Source organism: Galendromus occidentalis, unplaced genomic scaffold, assembly GCF_000255335.2.
Source record: "Galendromus occidentalis unplaced genomic scaffold, Mocc_1.1 scf7180000077525, whole genome shotgun sequence".
NCBI classification, from domain to species: domain Eukaryota; kingdom Metazoa; phylum Arthropoda; class Arachnida; order Mesostigmata; family Phytoseiidae; genus Galendromus; species Galendromus occidentalis.
The window spans coordinates 307,480-321,274 of record NW_003805513.1 but is presented as its reverse complement, the minus strand read 5'-3'; the positions used below and the strand labels follow the sequence as shown (position 1 = coordinate 321,274).

General features: G+C 51.8%; 2 protein-coding genes across 2 annotated transcripts; both read right to left on the bottom strand.

The window, feature by feature from the left end:
- Window positions 1-6,566: 6,566 nt before the first annotated feature.
- LOC100898227 (uncharacterized) lies at window positions 6,567-7,386 on the bottom strand. The gene is made up of 4 exons (XM_003747870.1): window positions 7,294-7,386; window positions 6,988-7,178; window positions 6,785-6,878; window positions 6,567-6,701 (listed from the first exon to the last, which is right to left on the bottom strand). The coding sequence occupies exons 1-4, from the start codon at window positions 7,384-7,386 to the stop codon at window positions 6,567-6,569; spliced, it is 513 nt and encodes a 170-aa protein (XP_003747918.1).
- Window positions 7,387-9,608: 2,222 nt separating this feature from the next.
- LOC100898088 (uncharacterized) lies at window positions 9,609-10,558 on the bottom strand. Its single transcript, XM_003747869.1, has 4 exons — window positions 10,466-10,558; window positions 10,051-10,241; window positions 9,846-9,939; window positions 9,609-9,743 (listed from the first exon to the last, which is right to left on the bottom strand). The coding sequence occupies exons 1-4, from the start codon at window positions 10,556-10,558 to the stop codon at window positions 9,609-9,611; spliced, it is 513 nt and encodes a 170-aa protein (XP_003747917.1).
- Between the last annotated feature and the right edge of the window lie 3,237 nt (window positions 10,559-13,795).

The following is a 13,795-nucleotide window of genomic DNA, read 5'->3' as shown; positions in this document are numbered from 1 at the left end:
AAGTCCGCTCAGACTCCGGGAGCTCCACGGAGTAAGCGACCGGGAAGGCTACGAAAGATCCTGACGTTACCAGAGTCATTTCATGTTTCAAGAGAAACTTTTCGGATGGGAGCGAAAATCGACGATCGGATACTACTATAGAGTTTTGCGTCCGAATACATAGATTCGTATTGACTCCAGCATCCCAGGGTCGGAGGAAGAGTAAGCACGTGGAGATCTCATACCGTTGACATCGTTGACTGTCTCCTGAGGAGCCGAGCTTGTATTTGGTGTTGGACGTCGGCGGCGGTGTTTTCTGCCCAGCCGAGACCGACTCCGAGCTGAAAGTGTTAGCGAGCAAAGGGTTAATAATGGACTAATCTACACACCTGAGGAATTCGAGACGGCATCGCGCGGTGTCGAACGTTAGCGAGGATTGGTGAGTCCGTTGAAATTTCTCCGCTCGGCGGCGGCTGAGCTAATTCTAACAATCGAAGTCGAGTTCGAAATGAGCTCTGAGCAGAGATGCCGCGGGATTCTGCGAGAGCAACTCGAGGCTTCTTGCGTCTTTAGCCGGAGCGTGAGCGAAATGAGAGAAACGAGCTCGAAGCGCGCGCTGATTTGAGCCGCTCACTGACACGGTAGCACTCAGTCGGGAGCCCTCTAAGAAATCCCGCGCGCCACCCAGAAGCTTTGCGTGAAGAAACTTCCGGGACAAGTTCCGCCAACACCAGAAAATCAAACGGCGAATAGACAGCGAACGTTTTGGATACGTTTGGCAGGCAGCCGTGGCTCCAGATGCAAGAACAATAAACAGACGGCTCTCTCGTTCAGAGCAGCTCGGACCACGGCCACAATCGTTCGATGCTGAACGAAACTTGAACGACGACGACGATGACGGTGGCGGCGGCGGTGAGAGCGAGCTGGACCTTTCCCCATCATGAGCACGGAACCAGTCGTCAATGGATCAGACACGCCATTCTAGTCGGCTACGGAAACTGCCGGACCTTCCTTCTCCGCCTAACGTCACAGCACGCGCAAAGATCGAGATCAGAGTCGAGACTCACTCTCTGAACAAATCAAACCCACCGAGCAAGCAGAGGCTGGACCGTGCGAGCTCCGCTAGCAATTTTCGAATCCCAGTCTCGACTCGACTTGATATACGCCATTCTAAGCAGATGCGGGGAACTCTAAAGCGAATTGAGGAAGCTCAGCAGAGACTATAGTATGAACCTTTTCCCTGGCCTTCTTGAACCAGTGCATATTTAATTTTGAGGACAAGGGTCCGATCTTCCTCCGGAATCCTCGAATTTTTCGATGACGTCGTTGTCTACAATTTAGAATTCCACCCTTGGGAGGAGCTGACATGATCCGCTACTATTCCCATGCACCTACTCCTTCCTTGAGGGGAAAACGTGGAGCTCCGCGGCTCTCAATGTCTCCTCGGCGTCCTAAACGGCCAATCCGCTCCGGCTGGCATGGATCTCGCCCTCCCTGCGGATGGGTATCGAGCCCTCGAACAACTCAACCGAGCGGTGTCGTCGCCTAACACCCAATGATTTTCTCCTTTCGTCGGAATGCTCGGCCCAACAAATCACGGAATCTAATCTTTGTCCCGAATTCGGAGGAACGCGAGCCGGGATATGTGACTTCGTCGACGATTGGACGTCAAAAATTGTAGGGTAACAATTCCAGAGAAGAGAACCGAACCACTTTCCCCTGCGCTGAATCATGACGTGTCAATACGTCAGCCCAATGTTCCGCGACAACGTCGATTTGATCGTTTTAGCTCATCCAGTGAGCCGATGGAGAGCGGGACGCTCACCATCCATGCGCCAGGAGAAAGCGATGTTTCTTCGTTCACTCGGACGGCATTGTCTTAGGGCATATTCTCTTTCAGAAAGGCTCCAGGTGTAAACTGATTCGCCTCTCCGAGAAGCGGGCCAAGCGCAACGGGCAAGGGTGGCGAGTTTGAGGTTTGAGGTGGTGCAAGCTAGAGACGAGACCCTCGACTTCTCGAGATCTAATCCCGCGGTTGGAATCGCGTCTGCGGACGGCTACCCCAGAAATTATCGCCGAGAAACGATCATCGCTCCGAGGCCCGTCGATGCGGCTCAAAACGAACCCAGCAAATCTCGACCCCCGCCGCCGGCTAAACGGAAGCGGGGTTCGAGATCATTCCTACCGATGGAAATTAATGCTTCGTATTTACCCGACTCCTCGTGGGAACATCGAGGAGACCTTTCATCCTCGCGACTTCTCGGTTTCTCAACTCGGGGCTCCGTTTGCTCTCTGAATCCACTCTCGAATCCGCGCGTTCCCTCTCTGACGAGGAAAACGCCATGCCCTCTACGACAACAGGATTTAATACCACAACAGCAGCGAAGTGCGACCGCGACTGCACAGCCTAGTTGTGCCTGCTCCTAATCATATTTCGTCCTTGAGCATGGTATAAGTGTTTGTATTGCTAGCGTCATCGGAGCATGTGTCCAGCTCGCTAATGAGACTTCATAAAGAGGATACTGTCAATCAGCTGTGTCACGTGATTATGCGACGATTTTAGTCGATAACGCGAAAGTTTCTAAGTTTCAAGTTTCAGACTTCATCGATTGGAGCTTTCTTAATGCTGAACTCTTCCGCGAACGAGAATTCCGAGTCCGGTCCCACGATCCCGAGAGAGAACGACAGAAAATGCGAATAGACACCGAACTGATCAGACGAGTATTATGTGCTCGGTACTGCGTCATTGCGAATCCTGCGCGCACCGCCTGCTCTGAAGGTGACCCTCGCCATAGAGGAGAGCTTCACCCTCCCTCTCGGAATCGCTTCGAATTTGCACGTGCTTCTACGAGCTCTCATATCTGACACTACAGCGATCCTGCCATGAATTCTAGGAGGGTGTCACTCGACTGGATCCTTCGTGTACAAGCCGTTGATCTTCGAATGATTGCTGAGGATCCGAGGAATCAGGACTTGCCCGTACGGATGCGCGTGTAGGAATCATCCAGGGTGCTGCAGAATGCCGCTACTCCAATGCATCGCGGAGGAAAATCCGGGAAGCATCGTCCTTCACGTAGAATCCCGCCCGAGTGGGCAAGCTCCCGCGGTGCCTCGGCTGTTGTCCTCATTCACGTCGTTTGGCCTAAGCGGGCCGAGGAGGAAGCGCCCTAAAAGGCCTGTCTGGTCTGGCGTGATTGGCGATACACTTCGGGATTCCGGGGGAACCCTATAAACACCGGAATTCCTTCCGAGAAACGAGCACAGAATCTGATTCTTGCTTCTCATTCGTCAAGCCGAGCTCCTATCGCAATTTTTCCGTCGAAGAGTCCCGATGACTCCGCATCTATCTCCATGAGATCGCGCAAATGAGCGCACGCAATGTCTTCACGCATTGGAGTTTCAGCCTTCCGCCGCGACATTCACCCGGCCACGAATGGCCACATGCAATATCAGCATCACCAAGGGAATCCCTCGAGACAGATATAAGACGCTGCGACGTTCGTGGAGGCGAGATTGGATTGGCCTGCACGTCCCCCGCAAACCTCGGTAGACTCCGATTCCATCTCAAGATGGAGGGTCATGAGCACCGAGTTGCGGAATCGACTCAGGATTCCGGTACGATGGATGATTTTCTGCAATCCTGCTTCATTGCTCTCGACTTCTTTTCCGGACACCGCAGATCACGGATTGAGCATGTCGTCGAGCTGCGGAGCTCGGAGATGCTCCTCCGGATAGCTCCTAAACGATTTTCCCCCCGACAAAGTTATTTGTAGTGAACCCACTCACAGACGAGATCGTCGAGCATTCATGCTGAGGCCTCCGCACATTCCTTCATCCCGGTCAGAACACGCTGTGGTCAAGGCATGCATTACGGTCATATGAGCCAGGAGCGAACGTGAGCGTGGACTCGTAGCGCTGCGCTGCGTTCTCCTCATTAAGCTCTTGACCTGCAGTCTCAATTTTGACTGGGAAGGACGCGTTGGCGACAGATTACTTCAGAGCCGTCAGAAATCTCCGCAACGAATTCATGGGTCCCCGATTGAGCTATCCGTCGATTTCTCTATCATGGGAATCAACCTATCGGGGCTTCGAGCTTTCACGACGCTCCGAAGCGAGTCATCGCTTACGCGCATCGGATGGGAGTACTTTCTGCGAATGCCAAGATCGGGAGCGTACTTGTCAGCTCGAAGTGAACCCGACTCTCTAGGCTTTTCAGAAAGTCGTGATTCCTCCTTGTACTCGCGGGCTGATTCCGAGAACGTTTATTGTTTCTTTTCGTCAAAGATTAGGAATCGTTTCAGGTCAGCGAATAGGGTTTCCCTAGGGGTCTTGAGCGTTCCTCCGCACTGTGATGGAACCTCAAGCGATGGCCCGACGTGTTATGCAGGAACAACCGATCATACCGGTTAGATAAGGGTCGCGCGGGCGGAATGATTATCACGCTCTACACTTTTCGTGAAGTGTGTTCACCGAGAATCCATGAAGGCCGAGCAGGAGAGCCTCTTTCTCCTCGAATATCCCATAATAGATCGAGTAGACGCTATCTAAACTGAAATCCGAGTCGGGGCTGCAAGAACGCAGTCGGCAGAGCACGTGATCACGAACGCAGCGGCTTCCCGCTCCTGACGCTCTCAGAACACTCGACGTCGACTGCGAGTTCGAATGTTGGCTGTCATATTTCCCATGCCACTCTTTCGATGTCGATAACCTTCAGAATTCTCCTTTCCGCGAGCATGAGTCGGGGAGTCGAAATGTCAAGGATCTGTCCCTTAGGGAAACGATGGCAAACGTTTCGACACTCCTCGGTTGACGTCTCGAATACTCTCAGCGAAGCACCATTCCAATTAGTCCGCTTTCAGTTCGCAAGCACGCACGCACGCTCGCTCGCAAGCAAGCGCGCAAGTCGCTGCCGTTCGCAGACTAGCTTCTACAACACGAACCTTCTTTCTGGTGTCGAGAACCATTTTGTTGAGTCCGGCTTGCAAGTCATCCATGTCGACGGGATTCCTCGAGGAAAACTCTCTGTGAATTTGCTCTCCACTCCGATCGCTCGATGCACACGGTTCTGGCAGGGAAGGTCGTGGTCTCCTCCAGGAAGCGAAAGAGCGTTACGTGGAAAGGGCTCTGAAGGCTTCAGTCCGAAATTCTCAAGCCGAAGCGTTCCTTGAGCGCACTGTTTACCGAATCGACATACTTCCAGGGGAATGAAACCTCTAGTCGGGAGCTCGGAGCGAGCACAAGACGGGCGGATTCTAATTTCAAGCGAAGGGGACTCGCTCATTCTGAGCCCAGCCCAGAAGCCACCTGCTTCTCGACTGCATAGAATCTGAAAACTCAGCGAATCAGGGTGCGGGGCGATATGTGATCGGTACCCGTGGAACAGGAGACTTCTGCTAGCTCCATGTATTTCCGCCCCGGATCATTCTTGAAAACATGCCCCGGTGTGAGTCTCATTATGGTGCTCCCAGGGTTATGAAAGCGGATCGAAGATGCCCTGAACCTCGAGTGTCCCCGCTGGCTGGGGATCATCTCGAGATTTTCGATAGAGGATTTCCCTATCCGCATCGATTTGGCTTCTCCATCGGGATCGTGGAAGCTCAGAGTTTCTACCGGAAAATCTGGAACATGCGGGGAGGAATCCAGGAATGATACGGGAGGTGCCCTTGAATTATTCATGAGAAAGTCTCGAATTCTGATATTTGATGCGAAAACCATCACGCGCGAAGTTAGTCAAGGAAAATCTTGAGCACGCTGAGAAGCCGAGCTGATTCATTGTGTTGTTCAATTCGATTCTAAGAACTTACCTACACTGAAGTCAAGCCCTCAACGATCGAGACGTTGAGAGTCGACGCGACACATCAATAGATAGCGTCGAGCCTGCGAAGAGAAGCATCATCTGTCCGCTTGATATCTCTCTAAAGAAGAAGCTCCGGCCCCCGAGCAACGAGAATTATCACCTCGTTTATTCGCTGAATCAATCGATATAGCCCACACACATCGATACTGCGATGAAATGTGGTCATAAATGCTGCGGGATAGGCACTGAATATTTCCGCGAACGTTTACAGAGGCGCTCTGACTTCATTTGAAGAGGTATAAAAAGTAAAAACTTTGATTTGCGGTAATATATATTGGATCCCTAGAGAAAAACACTTGAGTATGACTTATTCAGAAGTAGATCCGCGCTGCTAGGAGCTCTCGCTTAAGGAGTATCATTCTCACGGGTCCGGGATTCCGACAGAGACCATGCAAACAAAATCTACCACGCCCGAACGAGCTGTTCAACAATTTGACCCTCGGGACTCCTCCATAGTGGCCACTCTCATCCTGTCGATCGATGGGGCAGTATCTCAAAGCATGACGTATCCGAGTATGACGACATAGGAGAATGGATGGATGGATGGTCGAGAATCGCAGTCTCTCTGTGCATAGAGTTGGCTGCGACAATGAGAATTGCGGGTTCGCGAGTTTCGAGCTCGAAGCATCAGCCATCTGTGGCACCGATAAGGCAGTTCCCAAGCACTCCACACCGTCGACACTCCACGCCTTCGCATGTCTTGGACTGACGCCCTGATTTCGACAAGCACTCAAGGGTAGAGGAACTCAAACTTCGGCTCCTGAAGATCTCGCACGATTTGGTACTGAGACAGCACTATAAGGAGGCAATACACATGGAAACCATCGATGGTCCAGAGCAAAATAGCGGCTAAGACGGAAAAAAGCTGCAAGGAAAGAGGGAGAATGTCAGGTTGAATCTGGAACGAAATCCGGACACTGAGAGAGATCCCTCTAACTGCCAACTCACATTTCGATAATATCTAACGATGAACCACAGTCCGACGCCAATCATGAGGAGAATTTCGATGGTCATCGCTGACATCCATGGGACATACATACATCTGTAATCGGAAGGTATGAAATACGCATCGGGGAGCCTACCAAGATCGGATGAGGTTCTCATAAGGCGCTGGTCTCTTGGTTTCCTCGCAGGCGCGTCGAGATACTCACCGATTGTCTCTCTTAATACCCTTCCAGAGCATGTATGTGAACATGAGAAAGATGAGACATAGAACAATGGTCAGGGATGCGGCTCGCTCAGTTCCTCTCTGTGAGTACTCGAAATACGGGGAGAAGAACCATTCCGTCCGTCCTCCTTGAATCGCGTAGATTGCGTAGAATATGAATAGTATATGGATGACCTGTAATTAGCAAATTTCTTCTCAGTTGCCCCATACACTGTGACTTCACGCAGTCAAGTCACTCTTACAGAGTAGAAATTCTGTGGTGGAATGTTCCGGGACTCGGGTGACTTACCATAGTATACACGGCACAATAAAAGCTTCCGAAGCGTACATTCGTGAAATGATACATCATCAAGGGGTTCCAGCAACGGTCGAGGATCGGCATTTCGAGGCAATTTTCCCGGTCAAATAGCGAAGAGCACTAAGATAACTCTCTGCAGCGAAAGTTGTACTGGAAATACACCGGATTCCCTAAAACGGGAAGAGCCTCAAGAATCGCGACAAGTCTAGTTACCTCGCCATTAACAACGATTTTGAACCCTGATCCAGGACAGGCTCTCACAACATTCGCCGTTCTGAATTTTTTCCGAGTGTTGTCAAAGTCATGTGTGGTGGCAACCGCTGATGGTAAGACCAGTTCTTTGGCATCTTGCTCTGTTGTGGGGCGAGTCGCCACCGTCGTCTGGGCAACGAGTTCGTCAGAACTTTGGAGAGGCAATGAGAAACTATTTTCCCAACTTCCTTGACATTCGAATCCAGCCGGGAATCGTGGAAGGCGTCCACTCCACAGTATGTCAGATCCCCGGAGATCCCCCGGAGGCTCTCTTCACGGTCAGATATCCTCACAGAACCGGGAGTCTTCGGGAGCGCGCTTGATCTGAACGGAGAACAGCTGACCGTCGATGCTGCACTGTCAATCGATTTCTTTCGTACTCTTATGGAATGTTCCTCTGTACCTCCGACCCCTCCCCCCCCCCTCCTGAGTTTGAATTCCAATGGGCTTTTCTGCCCGGATCTCCTTTGGATATATTCAACTCTCTCATTTCTGGGCTAACGGTACAGCGCAGCTTCACTTGAGCCACGAAGTCGCCAGCCGGTTCTTGAAAGAGGCATGGGTCCCGCGCTGGAGGGTCACTGACCGGAATTTCTGCGCCCGATATCTGAAGGAAAATTCCGCGCAGCCTTCACAGGAACGAACTGAGCAGGGCATATCACGGAATCCGGTGGAGTCGAGTTGTTCCCATAGCCAGACAAGCAGAGCTGGGCGATCCTACGTTCTCGGAGCGAGCATTGCAACAAACGAGTAAGGGTTCCTCGGAACTTCGAGTGGATATTTCCTCGGACGGCTGATTCTTCTGCCGATGGAGGCTATTCTGTATGCGCCACTGGATTTTCACTGGATCGATCAGGCTGGGCGGATGTCATGCTTGACCGATTCTAGCTTCGGATAAGAAGGAAGGATGAGCCTCCTCCGGTCATGACTTAGTTTACGATAGAGCTTGGATTCCAAGAAGGAAGGAAGATGGTAGGGACCGAGATTCTCGTCACGACTCTAATTGCCTTCACTATTGCTGAGCCAATGATATTTTCGAATCGTGAAGTGTACAGGTGTAGATTTCAGCTTCCGCCGATGATTCTCAAGAAGTCAATCGATCCAGCTCAGGCGAGGTTCTGCGCGACTTACTTAGTGCCAGCTAACCCAAGAGGACTCGAGCGTCGTTCATGCATTCGATAAATATTAGAGGATACTTTATTAGCTATTAAGTACATGCCGGAGATGATGAAGACAATATTTACATTTGGAACAGTACAGTGCTAGCGTCCGTGACTCGAAAGTCAATGAAACATCACATCAAAACCATGAGATCATTGCGCCTTTCTCCCCTCCTCTCGAATCTCGCTTCCTGCCTGGACCGGGGCGCTTACCGGGGAAGCAATCGAGCACTCACGGACCGAGGACATGGGAGCTGCGCTTGAGGGGGAATGTGACGTAAGGGTCGGCAGGTTTGATCGCTGAGTTCCGTCCGACTGGGTTTTGGCCCGGATCTCCTCCCGGAAATTCTTAAATACAGCGAGACTTCGGCAATGAATCATGCGTATCATTCTAGGACTGTACCGATCTCAAGATTGACTAAAATAGCATCGGGCCATTGAGGAATCCTGCCTCGTCAACTTCATCGCGGCGAACATTCGTGGTTATCGAATCAGTTGAATTACCGAAGCTCCCTAATTTCGCGCGATAGACGAACCATATCGTCTATGACTGCGGAAAAGAATCGATACGGAGTTCGGAAAGGTTTGGCGAATCACTGACCGATCCTGGTCTGTTTCCGAATAAGCCCCCAGACGGGACGTGGCATTCCAGCAGCATCGAATCCTAAATTATGTCTAATCGAGGACAGAACTGTCGGAAAACTCCGAGTCGAGAAGAAAGCTGATCCTTGGTAAACTTCGATAATTTCAAGCGGGCGTACGTTTTGGGAATACGAGGCTGTCCTCTTGGTGGAACGGACCGACCTCAACACGTCTTTTATGTACAAGGGTATTAATCTGATTGGCAGTCTCTTCTGATCAGGGGATCAGAATCGCGTCTCGACTCCAGCGACTTCAGGGATAAAGAAACTCGAATTTGGGTTCCTGCAAGTTCTTCACGATCTGGTACTGAGATATCACGATGAGGAGACAGTAAATGTGAAATCCGTCGATGGTCCAGAGTAGAATCGCGGCGAGCACAGAGAAAAGCTGGAAGATATAATATACTGGGAATCATTCTCGGGAATGAATGGCACCTCGGGTGATTGGGAATGAGTAGACGATTCAGAGAGAGCCAGAGTATTCACTTACGTTCCGGTAGTAGCGCACGATGTACCACAGCCCCACACCGATCATCAACAGAATCTCGATCGTCATACCCATCATCCATGGGAAGTACATACACCTGCAATTCAATATACAGGTGAAATAACAGTTAGGGCAACACGACGCTGCAAGTTTTCGTGATACGGTCGGGGGATCTGCCACGAACCGCTGGAAAAACGGGGAAGCTCACCGATTATCCCTCCGCACGCCTCTGCACAACAGGAACGTGAAGAAAAGGAAGATGAGACAGAGTACGATGGTGATACTCGCAGCTGCAGTAGTTCCTCGTTGTGAGTATTCGAAGTAGGGAGAAAAGAACCATTCAGTTCTCCCGCCTTGAATTGCGTATATCGCATAGAAAATGAATACGATATGGAGGACCTGCGATCGAGAGAATGATTCCGTTTAAGTCATTTGCCTCGAGGAGCGCTTACGCGGAGTTTCGCCTCCATTCCGCACCACCGAAAGCGGCCGCGCGGTCTCAAAATGGCACAAAGCTCCGGAATGTTTCAGGGACGAGAATTTATTTTGTGACGTAGCAAATTGGAGGAAAGATCTGAGTTTCAAACCGGCAGGTGCTTGCTCTGGATCAGCGAATCACGTACCATGGTGTAGACGGCGCAGTAGTAGCTCCCAAACCTCACGTTGGTGAAGTGATACATCATCAAGGGATTCCAACACCGGTCGAGAATCGGCATTCTGCTTGAGGATTGAGCGCACTTTTTTCCGGAGGTACAGAGATAGGTCGGAGGACGGAGCACCGGCGAACGTCAGCGGGTCCAACAAGTTCCTCTGCCGCTTCGTTTGTTGTGGGGCGAGTCAGCGCCGTTGTCCAGGCAACGAGTTCTGTCAGTCGTTCATCCGTTGACGCCGTAGAGCGCCGACGGTGCCGACGGAAGTTTGGTATAGGGCCTCACGTCTGTTGCGGGCACTAGACAGGCAAGCGCTTCTGCACCAGCAGATCGAAACACCATTTAGATTCACAAAGGTTAAAGTTTCGCACTCGGTCAGGCCGTTTCCGGAGGGAGCGGATCGCTGGGAGCTGGAGCCATGTCAGGATCGCGTCCGGGCCCTCTTGTGCTTGAGGGTGAGGGATGATCAGTAATCGCGCAATTCCATTTCTCGAGAAGCTCCGCCAGAGACTTCGAATTCGGAACTTCTTTCTGTTGTGTGCGTTCTCCGAGGGAGCGCACAACGGGCGCATGTCGAAATCCCCTCCCGAAGCTCGCTCGATCCGGCTCAAAAATGAGGAAGGACCCCCCCCCCCCGAGAGTTTCCGCCACGGCAGAGAGCATTCCTTTGACAGGTATGCTACGGTTCCGGAAAGGGAAGCTCGATGTACGTAGAGATGACTACGGGCGACGGGGAACAATGAGTACGCCCCCTCCGCGGCTGTCTCTGACTCGCTCAATGCTCGTCTTTCTGCTAAGGAAAGCCTGTCGAGCATTTGCTGTCACCGAAGTATCGTCGAGGCGGTGTTGGAGGCCATCTTCGTGAACTTTAGAGTCTTGCTTCCGAGAGGAATCCGTGACGGAGTCCGATAGTCGTTTTCTCTGAATCTCGGAGAAGTTACGCCCATGAAGCTGATTATTATTCAATGCCGGAGTCGTTCCTGGAAGCGTGATTTTCCACATCACACTCCCATAGAGAGTCAATGGGAGCTGAAGAATGAATTCTGGGCTGACATGCCGCGACGAAAGTTCAGCCCTGCTAATTGCCGTCTAGGGCGTCCTGAAAACTTCACATTTAGATGCATCAGGGCATATGGGGCCGGTGCCAGCAACATCGGGCATTTCCTGAGCTTTGCAGCGTTTCTCCTTCCAGCCTACACCTTCTCAAATGATGGCATGCATCGAGGCAACACGAATCATCGGTTTTGTATTTATTTGCTTTACCGCGCGGCATCCTTTAGGCTTAAAACTTCGAGCCGGGCTCCCCGGAGAGCTCTATCCCATGCGGCGGAACTAATGTGGATTCCCTGAACTCTTCAACTTGTATGAGGCAATCTAACTGTGTCATCCGTGTTATGGATATGGAAATACTCCATTTTGATTTGCCATTCTTATTTCTCTCGTGCCACCAGCCCCGCGAAAACTGGCCGGATTTCTCCTGCGCGGGCATCCGCACTCGTATTCCGAGCAACTCCGGAATGCTCCCGGTTACGTATTTCTAGAAACTCCAACCTGTCGAGACGCGCCGCGTCGTGGGCGCTCGCTTTAACGGCCATTCGGGAGACATTCTTGACCATCGGAGGGCTGGAAAGGATAGGAAATATGGTCTGTGTGAGAGTTGGGACCTTGCTCGCGATCAGAGCCTGCTCGCGACTGAAGGGTACGGACACTGCACCGCGGTGGAGAATGTTTCCCCTACCCCAATACAGAGAAGAGATGGAGGAACAGCGTGGTTCTCTTCAAGCAGAGTTCATAATTTGTATAGCCTACGTAGGATGAGGACACGCATACTAGACAGCAGAATCTCAGAGCGCGAACGGATCCTAGACATCCCCAGATTTGCGTGTCCTTGATCTGAGTTCGATTGCGATGATTTTGCGTCACGAAGATTTCCTGAGCTGATGACTAACTACCGATGAGTCGAGTCCTGGAAACCTGCGACGACACCGACGCGACGCAACGAGGGAGCATCCAGCCGATTACGCATTCACTTGGGCGCAGGGCATTTGACACACATCGAAGGTATCTAAGGGTCGATGCAGACCGAGCAATGGATACATTCGACGAGACGTTCTCCTCCTCGTCGATCAGCACTTTCGCGGGAGTGCATCGCTCCGAAACATGATTGACGAGAAGGGCCCGGAAGCATCGAAAACCCAATCACGAATCAGGAATATAAATATTTCTAGCTCTCTAGCTTGTAAGCATCGCTCGAACCAGAGGTGCCGAGCTATAATTCTTCGCTAAGCTTGAAAGCTATGCCTTCGACCGGCCTGCGTACACTCAGAGAGCTAGAGGCTCTTTCCGCTGTCGTCATCTGTCAGCTTGATTCCATATATGTTCTCACCCAATGGTATTCTACCGCGCTCCTGCTCACGAGTTTTCCCTGTAGGGCTCTGTAGTCCTCTGACTGAGCAGACTCAATACGTCGTGCGAGGCGATTTACCTCTTAAAACGGAAACTTTGACGTTCGACCGCGATTGTCCCATTAGAGGGGCCATCCTCAGCGAATCTCTTGAGCAATCCTATTGGGGAACGGTGGAGAATCGAGATGCTGCGGCAAGCCGCTATCAGCCCAATATCATGGACCCCCCTCATCATAACGAGACCCCCGGGCGACTCGAATTAGCGAATGATCAAGAATCCGGAGGATTCCGTCGATCCCGAAAGTAATTCCCCCTCGTCTCCTCGAAGATTTTTCGGTGTCGAATCCACGAGCAGCTCGAGCAGCTCTTGGTGTCGGTCTTGTGCCACCGTGTGACTCACGCTCGATGTAGGCTCCCCTGAGTCTCCGCTGTTTGATACTTCAGGTCGTGTATTCCGCAGCGCTGGAACTTCCCCGTAGGGTAGAACTGCCGGCACTTCCTTCCTCCTCTAACTGAGTGCGTAACTCCGGACTGAAGGAGGGCAGTGCGGGGTCTATTCGACAACCGCGGCGTCAGACCAGCTAGGATTGCCGAAGTAGGTACGCGATGGGAGAAGCGTCGAAATCTGCCGGTTACGCCGACCTCCGAGTTCATCATCCTCTAATCGGCCGAGCTCCCTCTCCGTCGACGTCGTCATAGCTGGCATCGAGAAGGAATCTGACCCCGTTGCGTGCGCTTAGTTCACACCCACTGAATCTCTTCGAATCGGAGTCGCGCTTTTCCGCGACAAGGCCATACAGAGGTGAAGCGGCGCCGGCGCATCTGTCCAGGGGCCGCGCGGCCCCTGCTTGGATTTCCTAATTCCTCTCAATAAATGAAAACACTCGTATATTGATTG

What these genes read in the sequence shown, in the direction of transcription:
- LOC100898088 (XM_003747869.1), bottom strand. Translation starts at nt 10,558, where the DNA reads ATGCCGATTCTCGACCGGTGTTGGAATCCCTTGATGATGTATCACTTC. An exon ending in ACTGCGCCGTCTACACCATG is followed by an intron (nt 10,242 to 10,465) that starts GTACGTGATTCG and finishes TCTCGATCGCAG; the next exon opens with GTCCTCCATATCGTATTCAT. An exon ending in GGCGTGCGGAGGGATAATCG is followed by an intron (nt 9,940 to 10,050) that starts GTGAGCTTCCCC and finishes ATTGAATTGCAG; the next exon opens with GTGTATGTACTTCCCATGGA.
- LOC100898227 (XM_003747870.1), bottom strand. Translation starts at nt 7,386, where the DNA reads ATGCCGATCCTCGACCGTTGCTGGAACCCCTTGATGATGTATCATTTC. An exon ending in ATTGTGCCGTGTATACTATG is followed by an intron (nt 7,179 to 7,293) that starts GTAAGTCACCCG and finishes TGCTAATTACAG; the next exon opens with GTCATCCATATACTATTCAT. An exon ending in TCGTTAGATATTATCGAAAT is followed by an intron (nt 6,702 to 6,784) that starts GTGAGTTGGCAG and finishes CTTTCCTTGCAG; the next exon opens with CTTTTTTCCGTCTTAGCCGC.